This window comes from Carlito syrichta, unplaced genomic scaffold (genome assembly GCF_000164805.1).
Source record: "Carlito syrichta isolate Samal-C Ts95f unplaced genomic scaffold, Tarsius_syrichta-2.0.1 Scaffold308104, whole genome shotgun sequence".
NCBI lineage: Eukaryota > Metazoa > Chordata > Mammalia > Primates > Tarsiidae > Carlito > Carlito syrichta.
Window position 1 is genome coordinate 411230 of NW_007252200.1, and position 16684 is coordinate 427913.

General features: G+C 39.1%; 2 protein-coding genes across 3 annotated transcripts in view; one reads left to right on the top strand and one right to left on the bottom strand.

The window, feature by feature from the left end:
• Window positions 1-2416: 2416 nt before the first annotated feature.
• On the top strand, window positions 2417-7462 carry N4BP2L1 (NEDD4 binding protein 2 like 1). 2 transcript variants are annotated; one of them, XM_021715998.1, is made up of 3 exons: window positions 2417-2946; window positions 4812-4888; window positions 5983-7462. In XM_021715998.1, the coding sequence occupies exons 1-3, from the start codon at window positions 2869-2871 to the stop codon at window positions 6239-6241; spliced, it is 414 nt and encodes a 137-aa protein (XP_021571673.1). In that variant the 5' UTR covers window positions 2417-2868; the 3' UTR covers window positions 6242-7462. The 2 variants fall into 2 exon arrangements, with proteins under 2 accessions (XP_021571673.1, XP_021571674.1); XM_021715999.1 differs by having other exon boundaries at window positions 2476-2551.
• A 2800-nt stretch (window positions 7463-10262) lies between these two features.
• BRCA2 (BRCA2, DNA repair associated) overlaps window positions 10263-16684 on the bottom strand; it is a 78192-nt gene continuing 71770 nt past the window's right edge. The window contains 3 exon segments of the mRNA XM_008064927.2: window positions 10263-10901; window positions 12478-12624; window positions 14527-14771. Of these exon segments, the coding sequence (XP_008063118.1) occupies window positions 10263-10901; window positions 12478-12624; window positions 14527-14771 (1031 nt within the window).

Genomic DNA, 16684 nt, shown 5'->3' on the forward strand with positions numbered 1-16684 from the left:
ACTCCATCAGTGCTTAATGGGTTGGATAATTAACTAATATTCTTTGGGTATTAAAATGTGTCGTCCCCTGGCCCACGTCTTCCCACAAGGGCTATCAGGGGAGACTGTCAGCTTCCTGTTTAAATCATGATCTTATGTCTGTGGAACTTCCCTGTTGATCACCACAGCCCATCGAAAAAGAAATCGTGTTTTGTTTGGGATTACTTTTGTAGCTATCTGTGCTGCCTTCATTTTAAAATGCTGTCAAGTCTTCTGAAGAATGTTGACGTATTTATTTACCAGCTCGGGAATGTACTTTACTCATTTTTGAAAGTGGAAGCATCTGCTTTGTCTTTTGTCTCTCTCTTATTCACCGCAGTACCTCCAAGATTCCTTTACATGCACACTCTGATGTGTTCTATTGTTATGGCAGGTGTACAGTTCGGGTTGGCAAATTTGACCTCATTGTTTTTTGGTTGTTTTTTTTTTTTTGAGTTGGAGTCTCACTCTGTCACCCAGACTGGCCACTGCAGCCTCTACCTGCTGGGCTCCGGTGATCCTTCCGCTTCAGCCTTCCAAGTAGCTGGAACTACAGGCGTGCGCTACCACGCCTGGCTCATTTTTGATTTATTGTAGAGATGAGGTCTCGCCAAGTTGCCCAGGTAGGTCTCAAACCCACGGGCTTAGGCAATCCACTCACCTCGGCCTCCCAAAGCGCTGGGATTATGGGCTGAGCCACCAAGCCCGGCCCTCACTGTTAATATTATTAACAAAATGACAGTACCTGATATTTGTAAAGTGCCTGACCTCAGTTGAGTCTTCCTAGAAGCTCTGCTACACAGGCAGGGCTTATGTTCTGGGCTTTACAGTTAGGAAAACAGGAGCTCTCGAGTTCATCAGAACAACATAGGTGCTCATTTACCTGTGCCCATGTTTATTCTGTTCTTTCTGGATTAACAATGATTCTTCTTGATAGAGGAGACCAACAACAAAAAAGAAGCTGCATAGCTTTGCTTTCTCTTTGCATTTCCCCGTCCTTGTTCTCTTTTTTTCACTCCAATTTCTTTTTTTTGAGTCGGAGTCTCACTCTGTCACCCAGACTGGAGTGCAGTGGCACACTCACAGCCACTGCCATGAAGCCCTCGACCTGCTGGGCTCAGGCGATCCTTCCGCCTCAGCCTTCCAAGTAGCTGGAACCACAGGTGCACACCACTACCTACACCCAGCTAATTTTTGTTTGGTTTATTGTAGAGATGAGGTGTTACAAAGTTGCCCAGGCTGGTCTCAAACCTGTGAGCTCAGGCCATTCTCTAACTTCGGCCTCTCAAAGTGCTGGGATTATTGGCGTGAGCCACTGCACCTGGCCAAGTATCTTCTTATTGTGAGCATGGCCGTGTGGCCGTGTGTTTTCTTTGCTGGTTGCATACATTTTGAAGTTAGAGTGAAGCTGGTGAGTGCTGGAGGGGAAAAGGAGAGAGACACAGACCACGCATATTGGGTGATGTGCTTGGGGTTCCCCGTCACAGGAACGTTGCTATCATCTAGCAAGAGAAGTGATGTTATCCTCAGTCTTTACAAGCGAAGGAGGGAACCCCCAACACGTCCCCGGTCACTTCTGAGCATAATGTCCACCTCCTGTAGTTCAAGGATTTCAAGTGGAAGCATCTTCTCTTTGAAGTCATTTTGTACAGGACTTAACACATTTTTTTCGTTTTGTTTTGGTTTTGCTTTCAAGGGAGTTTTCCGCGATGGTGGTTCTTTTTTCTCTGATGTTTTCATATTTAGACACAGAGTGGTAGAGCCTTAGGAAGGTGTGGGGACAGCTGGTTCTGTCTCTCTCCTTCTTCTCTTGCGCTTTTTCCCTGTTGGGCTTAAGTCTCGGTTAAAATGTGAATATGTCTCCTGAGAGGGTCACACACACACATAACCCCATCCACATTTCACACCTCAGTAAGAACTAGTTTCTCAGATGGGTCTTTACAGAGAACAGAGCTCCAAGGAAATGGGGCCCTGACAGATAGGAGTGTAGGGGCCCCAGGAGAGGATGCAGTGAGGGGCACCCACAGGTGGGCCTCACGAGGGAGGACACTGGTGCCTCAGAAGGAATGGGCACGGGGACTGGTGTCCAGGAGAACTGTTGGCCCAACTTAGTCTCAGAATGTCGCCTTGAGTCCATCCTGGTTGCTGAAGAGTCCATAGCAGTGCCTGCGCCTTTCAGTTTCAAGGGTTGGTAACACACACCATCCTTCGCTGCCTGTCACCCTCTTCCGCCTCCTGTTAAGGAGTGATGCCTCCTAGAGATGAAAAGCATTTCTTTTTTAAAATTGGATTTCAACAACTCAAAACCTGGTGTCTCAGCATTATAAACTGCTAAATGTTAAGCAACGGAAAGACACTGTTTCTACTGTTTAAAACAGCCTCTCTTTCGTCCCTTCACTTTCCAGACAATTGCAACATGACTTTCCCAGGGCCCTGATTTTCAGCACGGATGATTTTTTCTTCAGGGAAGATGGTGCCTATGAGTTCAATCCTGACTTCCTGGAGGAAGCTCACGAATGGAACCAAAAAAGAGGTGACACATTCCTTTCCAAATTCCCGGGAAATCCCACTGTGCACATAGATTGTAGCTGCTGCAGAATGCATAAGTTTTATGGAAGAAGTTTAACCGAAAGTTCTGTCATTTTTTTTTTTCCGTCCCAAAAACAGAATGCCAGAGCATAACCTCCTTAGCTTCCAGGAAAAAGAGAATTACTGATAATGGGTTCTGAGCTAGGTGGCATTCAGGACATCCTCTAGTGAAAATGGCCGCTAGGGGTTACACGCGCCCTCCCCCCTGACTGTTGCATGTTGTTTACTGTCGTATAACGTTGTGTTGCAGCAAGAAAAGCAATGAGGAATGGCATATCCCCCATTATTATTGATAATACCAACCTCCACGCCTGGGAAATGAAGCCCTATGCAGTCATGGTAGGAAGAAGTATCATTCTGAATTTTCAGTTATGGACATTTTGTGAGAAAGTTGACGCATTTGTTCTTTACTCTTTTTCTGATCTTCCATGACTTCGTATTTACTCACAGTAGTTCTCCCAGGGAGCAGGTAAAGAGGTTTTGCTTTTTTTTTTTTTTTAATTTTGGCGTTTCTCTGTTGTTCAATGGCTAAAATTTGCTGAGATGCTCATCTTACCTCAGGGTACAATTTTTAAATAGTCCTTGGTAAATAAACTGTCCTTGGTCTGAATGCTTGACAGCTTTTCTGTCTTAATGATTTTCCTAAGGGGAGGTATACAGAGGAGCACCCACGGAAACGTGCAGACAAATACTGGACAAGATGACACCCCCAACAGAGTCACAGGTTATAACAGGGCGAGCCTGGGATTCCAGCACTGTGTACCGTTGTCAGCCGGGCGTCCCAGGGCAACAGAAGTTTTTAGTTTAAAAACAAATTTAGGATTAACACTGTCACCCTATTGAGATGGTAGAACACAATTATAAGTACATATATAGAATAACTCAGCCCTACACCATCAGAATTAATGGAAGGTAACAGTAGCATGGATGTAACAATATGTACATTATTCTTCATCTGTGAAGTATATCTGGCCTTTTTTTCAGACGTACTTCATCTCCTGTGATAAGTTTTCATTCCCTGTGGGTTATAAAAAGGAGGAAACATCCGAACCACTCAGGGATCAGGGCAGGAGGCAGACAGCAGAGTCTTCACCCACCTCTCATAGGGTTCCCCTTTGCTTAATGTGAAGTGAAAATCTCCCACCCTGGGCCACGTGTTGAGGCTTCTTTTTATATTTTAGGCAAAACAGCATTTTCAGTAACAATGCTTTCCTCAGCCCCCTTCCACCCAGGGTGTGGGACTTTGGGGAACGTAAGAAGAAATGAGCGTCAATTGAGGGGCTACTTCAGTCCCTGTCGAGCCTGCCTTGGGCGAGAAAATAGTCCGGTGACTTGAGGCACAACAGAAAACCAAGTTAACTGGGAAGAGCTTCAGGGAATTCATGTTACTTTTTATTTTTTTCTGAATATGGACAGTCTTTTCATCAGACCGAGTAACTAGATGTTTTCTATTTATGTTCTTTGAATCCTTCCCTGATTAGACGTACCCATCTCAAGGATGAGGAGGGAATCTTTTTACCTAGCTCCCTGTGTCCTTTGTTCAACAACCCAACAAACTGTAGTGATAACAGAAGGTTTAGCTTGAGATAAGATAGCAGTCGATTTATAAGCACAAAGCATATTTGGATATTTATATAGAAACTGTCATAGTTTTCCAAACTCAAGGAAATGGGCACAGTGCACTGAGCCAAGCTGTATCACAATAGCAGGAGAGCTGCTTTTGGAGGGAAGATTATGTCAAGTACATGGAAGTCACTTTTATCTCACAAGCTATGTTCCAATGGCACTGTCATTTTCTAAAGCAAGGCATGAGGAACAGGACAAGACATTGGACAGAAGTAAGTCTACAATAATCATTTAAGTGACTGAGAAGTCGCTAAGCTCACTGCTCAAACCTCTGTTCAGGGCACTTAAAACTAGTACAGTCATCTATTTTTAAAGACGGCCAAAACAAAGAACCTTTACGATTTTCCTACACGTGAGATTACACAGACCAAATCTATCACTGGGAACCATACTATATTCTGAATGGCTAAGTATGGGACTGAACCAACTGCATATATTATAATAAATTAAAGCATTGGATTATTGGTACAACAAAAGAAATTCTAGGAAAGATTTGTAGTAAATGTTAAATGGCAGCATAAACATTCCCAAACATACATACTATGTCTTCAATGTTTTATGTACTTTTGAAAAATCAGGCGCTTGAAAATAACTATGAAGTTATATTCCGAGAACCTGACACTCGCTGGAAATTCAACGTTCAAGAGTTAGCAAGGTACTTCTTTGTTTTTCTAATTCCTCATTATGTATCCTGCTATTTTCAGGTATTTCAGACCGAACAAAAGAATCTTTTCAGGCTGGAAATGGACATGGTAGTTTTCAGGCCAGAAATGGTAATTCTTGGAAATTGATAACTTTGGAGTTATTAACGTGAAGACTTTAGTTTTGGGTCAGTTTTCTAATATAATGCTAAACCTTGGCTTGAGCGTGGTCCTTTAAAAGGATGCATTTAACATTCTGCTAAAAATGCTTCTTCATTAATGAACATTTAAAAGCACTTTCCTCTGCATGAGATTGCACATGTCAGTGGTGTTTTTGCATTTAGGCTAAATAGAGATGTTTAGATGTTGAACAGTCTGTGGTTCCTTTATGGTCTGGATGCTGCTTCTAATTTACAAAGCAATAAATGTCCAAATAGCACTAACTTGTTGATTAAATGCATGGGTTCGGATATCTTCTATCTGTGTGATCGGATCATGACAATGGCTTAAAGTAGCCAGTGAGATTAGAATTTACTTGTTAGGAGCGAGGCTGGTTCATCTTACAGTTATAAGCATAAATGCATTATGGTTTCCAAATGGGTGTGTGGACTCCCTCGTCAGAATCACCTGAGGTGGTTGTTAAAATCCTAGTTCACAGACCCCCATTCTAACCATATCCTCTATTGGTTCTTGTGCCCGCCTGAATTTCAGGTTGTTTTAATGAGCATCTCCTAGAAGCATATATCAGGGACCGGTTGACATAGACAGATGATAGATATATGCATGTTGTTAACAGGCAAATATACAGATTTTAAAATCTCATGGTGTTCTTTCATGTCTTGACGCTTATGGTTGAGATGACCACAAACAAGCATTTCTGAAGCTTCAGCCTCCTGCTAGTCTCTGGGTGGTTTGGGGGTATGCAGGGCAGCTTGAGCAGAAGTGGAGTCTGAAAGAGAAGTGCAGAGCGAGACGTTGTACTTTTGCCGGAGCTAAGTCCTGAGAACAGGGAGTGCAGTTTCCATGTAACAATACAGGACTTATGAAATATAAGTAACTCATTTTGATATCCTGCCTAAACTAAATGTTTGCATTTTTTTTCATGTAGAAGAAACATTCACGGAGTCCCAAGAGAAAAAATACACCGAATGAAAGAACGGTATGAACATGATGTTACCTTTCACAGTGTGCTTCATGCAGAAAAACCAAGCAGAATGAACAGAAACCAGGACAGGAATAACGCTTCGCCTCCCAACAATGCAGGATACTGGAATACTTACACCGAGTTTCCAAACCAGAGGGCTCACGGTGGCTTCACCAGCGAGAGTTCCTATAACAGAAGGGGCAGATGTCATCACGGATATTAGAGGCCCATCTCCCAGCCACTTGATATTTTCCTGTCAGGTTTTGCTTCAGTTTTCTGGTATTTATTCTTTGTTGCATTTTGGTCAGAGCTCTAATTCCGGTGTAAATAGTTGAACCCAAAAGTTTCTGACAAGTCATCGTACTCACTCTCTTTGACAAGCATTTGTTAAAGTGTTCCTATGTGCATGGTCTGATGCTGGGAATTCTGCAGATTTGATTCAACAGTCTCTTTCTCGAGGGAAAGAGTCAACTTGAAACCAAAACCTGAGAACATAGCTCAGAACATAATCAGTAAGTGGCATAAGTTCATAAATGAGATAAAGTGTTTATATTATATATAAGCTCCAGTATTATTTTCTCTGAAGTAATCTATTTATTTTTTCAGAAAATTCATCATCAGGGAAGTTGGGAAGGAGGGGGAGGAGAATTGGGGTCAGGAAAAGTTTTAGTACCGTTGCTGCTTTGATAAACTACGTATCCAAAAATGTGAGATGTGAGACTCTAATGATGATACTGACTTTCCCTTAAAATGAATATGGGGTATACATCCTAAGGGAACATCATCCTTCCAAGTAGATGCTTTGGGAAGTTATTCCTTTATTTTAACGATGTATCATTGTTTAAAAAAAAAATCTGCCAAATCCTTAACAGCTATACAAGCTGTGAGGAAAATCAGTGTCATTATTTAAAGTCACACCTTGTGTTTTAACTACCACTTTCTTCAACAGGATTAAACCTGAATAACGTTTGGCTGTTAGGCTAACAGTGAAAATAAAACAAGCCTGCCTTCATAAAACACCAGTTTTTAAGAGGAATAATTAAGTGACTTCTAAAATTATGTCATAAATGTGTATAATTAGTTGGCAGCTCAAATGTTTGGGAGTGCGAGGAATTAAGCACCCCAGGATACAGGTCATACAGGGGTATATAAAAGCCATGCTCACTACAAAATGAGCAGTGTCTTATGTGGCATTATTTAAGACAAAGTTCTCCAGCTCTGGAATGTTCCTTTTAAAGTGCGGATACAGAATTCGTGAATCCAAATTAAATTCCAGCAGATTGGAATAGGATTAATTTGGTGTGAGCCCATGATAAAAGACGATGTGGAATGTATGCTCGATTTCTCATTGGCTAACAGCTTCTAATGTTCTGTGAAGTATTAAGTGTCCTATATAATGGTGCTTTTATGGTTATTAAAAATTGTATATGTTGTTGCATTTATATGAATTTGTCATTGATTTTTTTTGTCCAACAATAAAAAAAATTACTGAAATCCCTAGGAATTCAGCCATATAACCAGTTTTTCCATATAAGTGCATTTTTACCAGTCTTTAATAAATATGAGGCATACAGGTAAAGACAAAAGCAACCTTATAGTTTCCTTGCTTATGCAAATTACTTGGCCTGTGTACATCAGACTGTTTAACATTTATCTGACATTGTTGTCAACTATTGATGACTATTGTCAACAACTTGATGACTGCCAGCAACACATCTGTAAATTTTTCTGTTGGTATTCTTTAAATTGGTATCTCCTTTGAGTAACAAAGTTTGGCCAACAAACAATCGTAATCTGAACTAATCGACAGGTGCATTGGTGGTATAGTGGTGAGCATTAGCTGCTTTCCAAAATAATCGTGATCTAAACTAATCGATTATCATAGTTTTGTTAAAGTCTGTGTATCCAAGCACAACACACAATGATCCCCTAATAATCCATTTAACAATGCTCCTATTTTCCAGGCCAAGGTAATCCAGTATTTTAGTTAATACGATTACTGCATAACCAACTCAATATGGATGGCTTGACTCACCTAGGTTCTGGTAGGAGATGTGTCAGAGCCCAAAGTGGGAATTACTTTCCTTCAAGCCCACGGGAACAGCCAAAAGGCCAGAGTCAAGCCCTCCTGATGTGGCCGGCTCTCCCCTGAGGGCTTTTGGTTCGCATGGGCTGTGAGTGACCACCATGAAGTGGCTTTGGGTTATAGATCCAGAACTTTATAGAGCTCTGAAGAAGTTTCTTGGCCTATACAATGTCTCTTCTTTTCCTAGATGATTCCTACAATACTTGGTCTTGGAAGCATGACAACTGAATAAATGCCAGGAACTTTATCTCATGTAGAAGTGATCTATTTTTCCTCTCAACGCTTGTGGCTCTTGATTTACATAATTTTTTGAACACTCGACATGAACTTGTACTGTTTTGTGTTGTTTGCATCATTCACAGAGCTGGCAGGTGTTCTACATACATAATAGGCTCTCGTTAAATGACTGTTGAATAATTAACACAAACTGCTTTTACCATTTATCCCTTATCACGCAGCATATATTGACTTTGTAATAATTCAATTGTCACTTTTTGGGGATAATATACACAATTTCTCAAGCTATATATTTTGTTCACGTAGCTTGAATGTTATTTAGAACTTAATTTTTTAAAAAGTATGTGCATTATCTCTACAACGGGTGGTCTGAATGAGAATAGAGATAATAGTTTTTCCAAGGAGAAAAAGTTAAATTCTTATATTTTTCAATACAATTCTTTCAGCTCACCTGAGACTCAAGTTTTATTCCTTGTTCTAGAGTGGATCACTGGTAAAATGATTAGGATGTGAAGACCAAATTTTGTGAACAAAACTTGAATCACACTAATAAGACTTGCAGAACTTAACTTAGAAAGAATAGCAAAATGCAATTTATTATGGTAGTGCTATTTAGAGGAGAGAAAAATGATGGAAGAAAACAAATTAATTCTTAAAAGGATTCATACTTGGCTTTGAAGTGCGTTTATGATTAGATTTGCAAACATGGTATTTTAAAATTTCTTTGATTTTTTTTGAGACAGAGTCTCACTCTGTCGTCCAGGCTGGAGTGCAGTGGCACGCTCACGGCCACCCAGCCTCTATCTGCTGGGCTCAGGCTATCCTTCTGCCTCAGCCTTCCAAATAGCTGGAACTACAGGCGTAAGCCACCATGCCTAGCTAATGTTTCTTGATTTATTGTAGACGAGGTCTTGCCAAGTTGTCCAGGCTGGTCTTGAACCCCTGGGCTTAGGCAGTCCTCTCACCTAGGCCTCCCAAAGTTCTGAGATTACAGGCATGGATATTATATATACATTTACGACATATTAAAATATCTGACTTAAGAACTCTTCCATGCTATTAGCTCCTAGTTAGAACTGGTTTATCCCTTTTTTCTATTAAACCTAAGAAAGTAACAAATCAGAGTATCATAAGAAATTGATCTTCTGCCTTGGTGGTAGGTTTAAAAGGGAGTACATTCTGGGTCCTGAGAGTGTTAAAAATAAAGCAGGCAGAATCAGTGCCAACTGGAAAGATATTATTTGAAGTTTCAGTCTGGATGACCATTTTGTTAAAAAAAATTAACTCTATGAAATCTGATTTAAAGTATGTGAATTTTTAATTGAAGTAATTTATTTTCAGAGATCACACAGAGGACTCAGTGACATTGAGGGTTCTGTTTTTCTTGTACTCATGCTGCCTTGAGAAAGAATTGGTCAAAAGAAAACACTACTGTAATATTTTATCCATCCTAACTTTAGAACAGGATAGAACTCCATCAGAACCAATATATGCATTAAGGAAAACTATTTCATAGTGATGTACCTGTAAAACGAAATCCCCTAAAGCAGCAACTGAGCCAAAAGGAATTATCTGCATCAAAATAACTGTTCTAAGAAATCATTTAATTTGATCAATGACAATCTAAAAGAAGCGTATGTTTATTTCATATATAAAATAATACTGGTAGTGATCAAATCCAGTCAAAGATTTGAAGACATTTTCTTGATCAGTTAATAATTATTCAGCCAGTTTTAAGATATACAACTGAAATAAAAAGTATACCCATAAGAAAGCAGGCAAAGAGCATCCAATATACAAACACTTAGGGAAAATTGGAAACTATGCAATTTCTTTTCTCCTTATGCAACATAAATGCTGATGTGCAGTATGAACGTATGTCTTACAGACAGAAAAGACTGAGTCAATCACTAATTTACTGTCACTTTCGTTGTCGCCTTTGTAATCTCTTAGATGTGTTTTTCGTTGTCCTTGTGTCCTGCCCATTGGACTCACGTTCTTCTGTACCGGCTTGGGAGTCATTCTGTTCTTTGATCAGAGATGCAACACAATGCCTTTTCAGTCCAAGGTCATCTTTTGCATTGGTGGGAGCAGTCCTGGAGGCTTCACTGATAGATACAAGCTGATTTCCTCCTGTTGAACCAGACAAAAGGGCCTGGGTATTTATTAATGCAAGTTCTTCATCAGCGATTGAATTACTTTCCAAAAGAGACAGTTTATTGAATTTTTTAAGTGGAGTCATCTGAGGAGAACTCAATTGCTTTTTCTTTAAAGGTATTTCATATTTGGAGTCACAACTCCGTGGTGGCTGAAATGCCTTCTGTGCAGCTGGAGAAACAAATGTACAAATGGGACTAACAGGTGGAGGTAAAGGCAGTCTACTCAAGAAATCCAAGGCTCTTCTTTTTTTGCAGTTTTTTTGGTCATCAACCTCTTTCTCCCCTTTACAACAAGATTTTGAAGTCATTTGGACTGATACAGGTATGGAAACAAACTTCCCTTTGGGCGTAGAAAGTGATAAAAGATTTTGATGATTTATCTCATTATTAGGAGATGACATCTGATAAAAAATTTAAAAGTAGCCTATTATAATTATGCATTAATATAAAACAAAATCAAATTACTTATTAAAAATATTTAAGCACATGAACACCACACACATTCTTACTCCCATAATTGTTGTTAATAGGTTAGATATTTTAAGAGACATTCATATTATTATTCCTATTCCAGAAGAAAATAATTTTGCTTAAAAGGAAATAAAAATAACATGAAAAGAAAGGAAGTGTGGGTTGGTGGGGGACACAACATCAGTAAGGGGACCTGATCTCAAACTAGGCAAAGTGGGGACCAAAGGGAGGCCTAAGCTTTACCTGTGCAATGTCTACTTGTATAACTGATCCTGATTGTACCCCACATCTTAAAACAAATAAAATTTAAAAAGTATGTGAAGTGAAAAAAAAGAAAGACGAAGAGTAATCATAGTAAAGGATGAAAAAGGAAGTAGGGAACATTACTTAGGCTGTAATCTGTTTTTTAGTTATTCATAGGTTAAACAAAGATAAACATTTTAAAAGCCATACTATCTGGGTTCTTTTTTTTTTTTTTTCTGTCGGAGTCTCACTGTTGCCCACGCTGCAATGCAGTGGCATACCCAGGGCTATTGAAGCCTCGACCTGCTGGGCTCAGGTGATCCTTCTGCCTCAGCCTTCCAAGTAGCTGGAACTATAGGCACGTGCCACCACACGCAGCTAATTTTTTGATTTATTGTAGAGACAAGGTCTCGCCCAAGTAGTCCAGGCTGGTCTCAAATCCCTGGGCTCAGGCAATCCTCTCACCTTGGCCTCCCAAAGTGCTGGGATTATAGGCGTGAGCCACCACACCCAGCCTAGCTGGGTTCTACTACCTACTCTTTTAGCTTTGTGACCTTATTAGGCAACTGTTTAACCTCTCTCTAGGCCATAGTCTGCTCATCTATAAAATGGGGATAATACAGTGAGTCCTCACTGAACATCACTGATAGGTTCTTGGAAACTGCATCTTTACACAAAACAACGTACAGCAAGTCCTCAAATAGTGTCACTATCTTCAACATTGTTTTGTTACAATATTGATAAATAAAAAAAAGGTTTTGCTATACATCATTTCCCTTAAAATCAGTTTCCAAGAACCTACTGATGACATTGAATAGTAGCTTTTATCTCACAGGGTTGGTATTAGGGTTAAATCAGTTAACAAAGACACTCTTAACAAGTGTTAGCTATTTAAGAATCAGCCATTAGCCAATATTAAAGACTTTAGCTTGACATGAATCTACTATGATTTCAAGAGTTAAATCAAATTGAGCTTAGAAACAGCCCTAATTGTAAACAGTAAAATAAATAGGCAAAAAAGCCTTTTTCATCACATGTAAACTAAAACACCTGTTTGTAAAATTCACCCCCAGTTTTACATTCTTGCTTCAATAAACAAGTTATATTTTCTAAATCATCTGTACCTATAGGAGCCACATAACCACCACACTTTCTAATTAAGTTTAATTCCATCCTACCTGTATATTACCAGATATACATCAGAATACACTGTTGCCTCCACATACAATATTTACAATATCCTTTATGTTTACATTAACTTACCAGAAGTTTATTTCCTGTAACAAGGACTGTTTGAGCAGTGTGTAACTCTGAAGTACAGCCCTTAATTGGGGTGGACCACCTGGGATCATTTACATTAAGCATGTGCATAAGCTTGTTTTCTGCTTCACTGCAAAATATGTCAATATTCTAAGAAAAGAATTGGAAAAGCTGTTTTATAAATTGCAAACCCATACATTTACGTTTTCAGAAAGTATTTCCTTTAGAACCAGAAATATTCAAACCCAAACAGAATGAGACACCCCAAATTTGATAGCAGCTGTCAAACATGCTAATGCAAAAATGCAACACTGTCATCTGTGTTTAGGGGAACTCAGCTGTTGGGGGTGAGAGGAAGGGAAAGTGCGTGTATGATGGAAAATAAATCTCTCCAGCCACTAGTTGAATCAGCAAGGCATCATATGACTGGACTGGGGTAGAAGACTGGGACTTGAGTTCCAGCTCTTCTGACAACCTAATAGCTGGAAACCAATTAACATTTATAGAGTACTCCTTAGGTTAGTAAAAGAAGAGAACTGTCTCACCTACCTCAAGTCTGTTCCAAGAATTAACTGAAATAATATAAAGGCTAAATTCCATGAAACTGTTGTTTGAGAAGTCACAAATGGATAAATGCCAGCAATTTCACATATTTTAACCTAATTCATGACAGTATTTTGTAAAACTTTAAAATGCTATGCAGGTCAGGTACAGTGTCTCACTTGTAATCCCAGCACTTTAGGACATTGAGGCATGAGGACTGCTTGAGGCCAGGAGATCGAGACCAGCCTAGGCAACAGAGCAAGACCAAAACAAACAAACAAACAAAAAAACCCCCAAAAATTAGCTGGTAGTGTGCGTCTGTAGTCCCACCTGCTCAGGAGGCTGAGGTGGAAGGATTGCTTGAGCCCAAGAGGTCAAGTTTGCAGCAAGCCATGATTGGGCCACTGCCCTATGGCCTGGGCAACAGAGCCAGACCCCAATTCAAAAATAAACAACAAGCTAAAATGCCATGTAAATGACAAGTCTCTTCAGCAGGATTAGTGAACTGCCCTTAGAGAGAGAAACTGGGATGTATTGGAGCCAAATAATGAATGGAACCTCCATTTCCAACCTGAAAACTAGATAAACCAGATGGTTTATTCATTATGCATATTGAATCTTTAGGTAAAAATACTAACACAAACTTGTTTTATACTGGTAGCTATTCTAAATGTTTTTAAAGTACAATTTTATTTACACACATTCTGAATAACACACATTTCAAATACTAACTACAGAATGAAGAGGCTTGTTTTTTGTAGATTCATCACTAGTTATTAGTTCATGAAATCCAAAATTTTACCGGGAAGCAGTGCTGCAAAGCAGTTAAGAGTCTGAACTTCGCATTGCGATGGCCAAAGCATGCATTCTGGTTCCACCAATTTGGTGTGTGACCTAGAGCAAGCCATTTAGTCACTCTGTGTCTTACTGGAAAAACACCCCTGACCTCACAGGGTTGTTGGAGAATGAAATGAGACAGGCGTAGAACAAGGCCTGACACACAGTAGGCACTCAACATCAGCTAATGTATATGATGTAGACATAGATTTAAACAGAAAATGCATACCTGAGCTAAAGAAAGTAATTTTAGTGTCTCTTATTTGGGAATAATTCAAATCAAAGAGGAACAAACTGTTTAAGACATTAAATACGGAGCTTAAAGATATACCTATAGTCTCCATATTAACTAATCACACTGCCAACTGCAGTGAACCACAGGTAGCTCATTCTTGTTACCCATTTCCAGTTTGCCTACATGGTAACTCTGAACATCTTTCTTATAATTTCTCCTGACTCAATTACCTTCAAATCATTCATCCTTCCTGGTTGCTATCATTCTTTCACTCCTCCATCTCCTGAGGTTCATGGGCACTAAATAATAATATATGATGAAGTTTATCTTACATACTACCTCAACTATCCAACTTTTATAAAAGCCACTTCCTTGATACTTGCCTGTCAAAATAGGAAAATGTCAAAATGTGAGGTAATGCTAAAAAGTAATTTTACCTCAATAGTATTTTTCATTTTGTTGAATGTGTCTTGAAAGTGGCTTTCTTTTGGACTGGCAGAAAGCACAGAAAAATCTCCAGCAAATAAAGTAGGAATTCTTGATTTGGATTCTGGTCGCCATTGGAGGTTGCTTGCAGCAATTAACATATGAGGCTTAATAATATCTTCATTAAGATCTGTCCAAAACTTTACTGCCAATAAATTTTGACATTCATCCGATAAATAGACCAATGGAGCAAGACCTAGAATTTAAAAAAAGTTTTCATTATGTATGTGTTGGGTGAATTTTAAAATGCAAGGAAACTCTAACATTCCTATTTATTTTGGGATATGCTAATGGTAAAAACAAATCAAAATAGCTGAATTGAGAGAAAGCTCAGGTTTTCCAAAACGGACTCATCACTCACTTATGGTGCTAAAATTCAAATGCCAATATGACGACACTTTCTATTACTGAGGCCACGCGGAAGCAGGTATACATATACATTGCCAGTTGTACAGATTTGTGCAACCTTCTAGAGAAAAATTCGACAATACTTAGCAAAGTTACATATGCATTTACCTTTTCACCCAGCAATCCCACTTCTAGTACTCCACTCTGAAGACAGACCTCCAATAATAATAAAGTACTCATGAGCAAGGTTCATGAAAATACCTGTGAAAAGGTTACTCATTAAAGCACTGTTTGTAATTGAAAAATATTGGAAGCCATCTGTATTAGTTCCCAGGAGAGTAGTTGGATAAACTATGACACATCCATACAGTGGTGTACTATGCAGCTGTGACAAAGAACGAGGAAGATTTCTATGAACTGGTTTCTTGGAGATAGGGTTAAGTGAAAAAAAAAAAAAAAAAACCCACAAAACAAAGGCTAGAGTATGTTTTCCTCCTTGTAAGGGAAAAGGGAATATAGGAAAATATACATATTATCTGTTCATCTGAGCAAAAGAAATACAGGAAGGATAAAGCAGAAACTAAAGGGCCAGGGAATGAGTGGGGAAAAAGGAAGGACAAGGACTGGTGTTTCAGGGATGAGGAGGCAGTGACACCCCTCAGTGTTTTTTTTTTTTGTGTGCCTCTGACTCTTAGAGCTACAGGGATAGTTCATGTACCCTTAACATATCCCCAAACCCAACCAGTTATGAGGAAATTCACAATGGAATACAGACATTTCCCAGCACTGTTGGCGGGGGGCGGTTCTGGGTACAGTGATGCCCCAATAGTAATGAGCACATCTAACAACCAGATCTTGGTTCTAAACACCATTTTCAACTAAAACAAGAGCCAAGAAAACTGATAAATGGTTGACTCCAGGACTCAGGCAGGGAACACACCAGATGAACCTGGAACACACTATAATGCCAGAGAAAGGAAGTGCTCAAAGAATGAAGGAGGCTGTTAAGAGACATAGGAGTCAACCTGAAAAAGCTCCTAATGGCCAAAGTTGACATGATTTGGACAAAATAATGAAAATACTGAATTTTAATCTGTAGAGTAAACATTCTTAAATCCACACTGTTATAATCAGATAAATACATCGGAGGATAAATAAATACACTGGAGGAAAAGAAACAGCTTTTCCTTACAGAATGCCAACAAATTCCAATTAATGTAGAGAGAAGGGGAGAAAAAAAAAATCACATGAAGAAAATACCACAGTAATAACTACTGCAAACAAAATCAAGTGATGGATGCTAAAATTAATGGGTGAAAGTTTGAGATGAAATAGGATTTGTGACAGCAGTCTCAGAGAATCTCCCTCAAGATATTTATTAACTACAAAAAAAAGGTAGTTATTTTACAGGGAAGAAACCCAGCAGACATCACCTCATCCAAGTGATTAAGATTACCATTACCATTAACAAGAAATATTAGATCATTAACCCCTTGAGATAACGCATGGAGAAGAACACATCATTTCAGTGCTCGTCTTACCAAAAATGCACAACTTCATTCCTGATATGAGAAAACATTCGACAAACTCAAACCGAGGGAAATGCTACAAAATAATTGATCAGCCCATTCAAAAGTATCATGTTCATGAAAAACAAGAGAAGACTGATGAATTGTTAAAGAAAGACAGAGACTACAGAAAAATAATGACTAAATGCAATGCAGGCTCCTGGAACCAAAAAGGAAAGCAGTGTAAAAGACT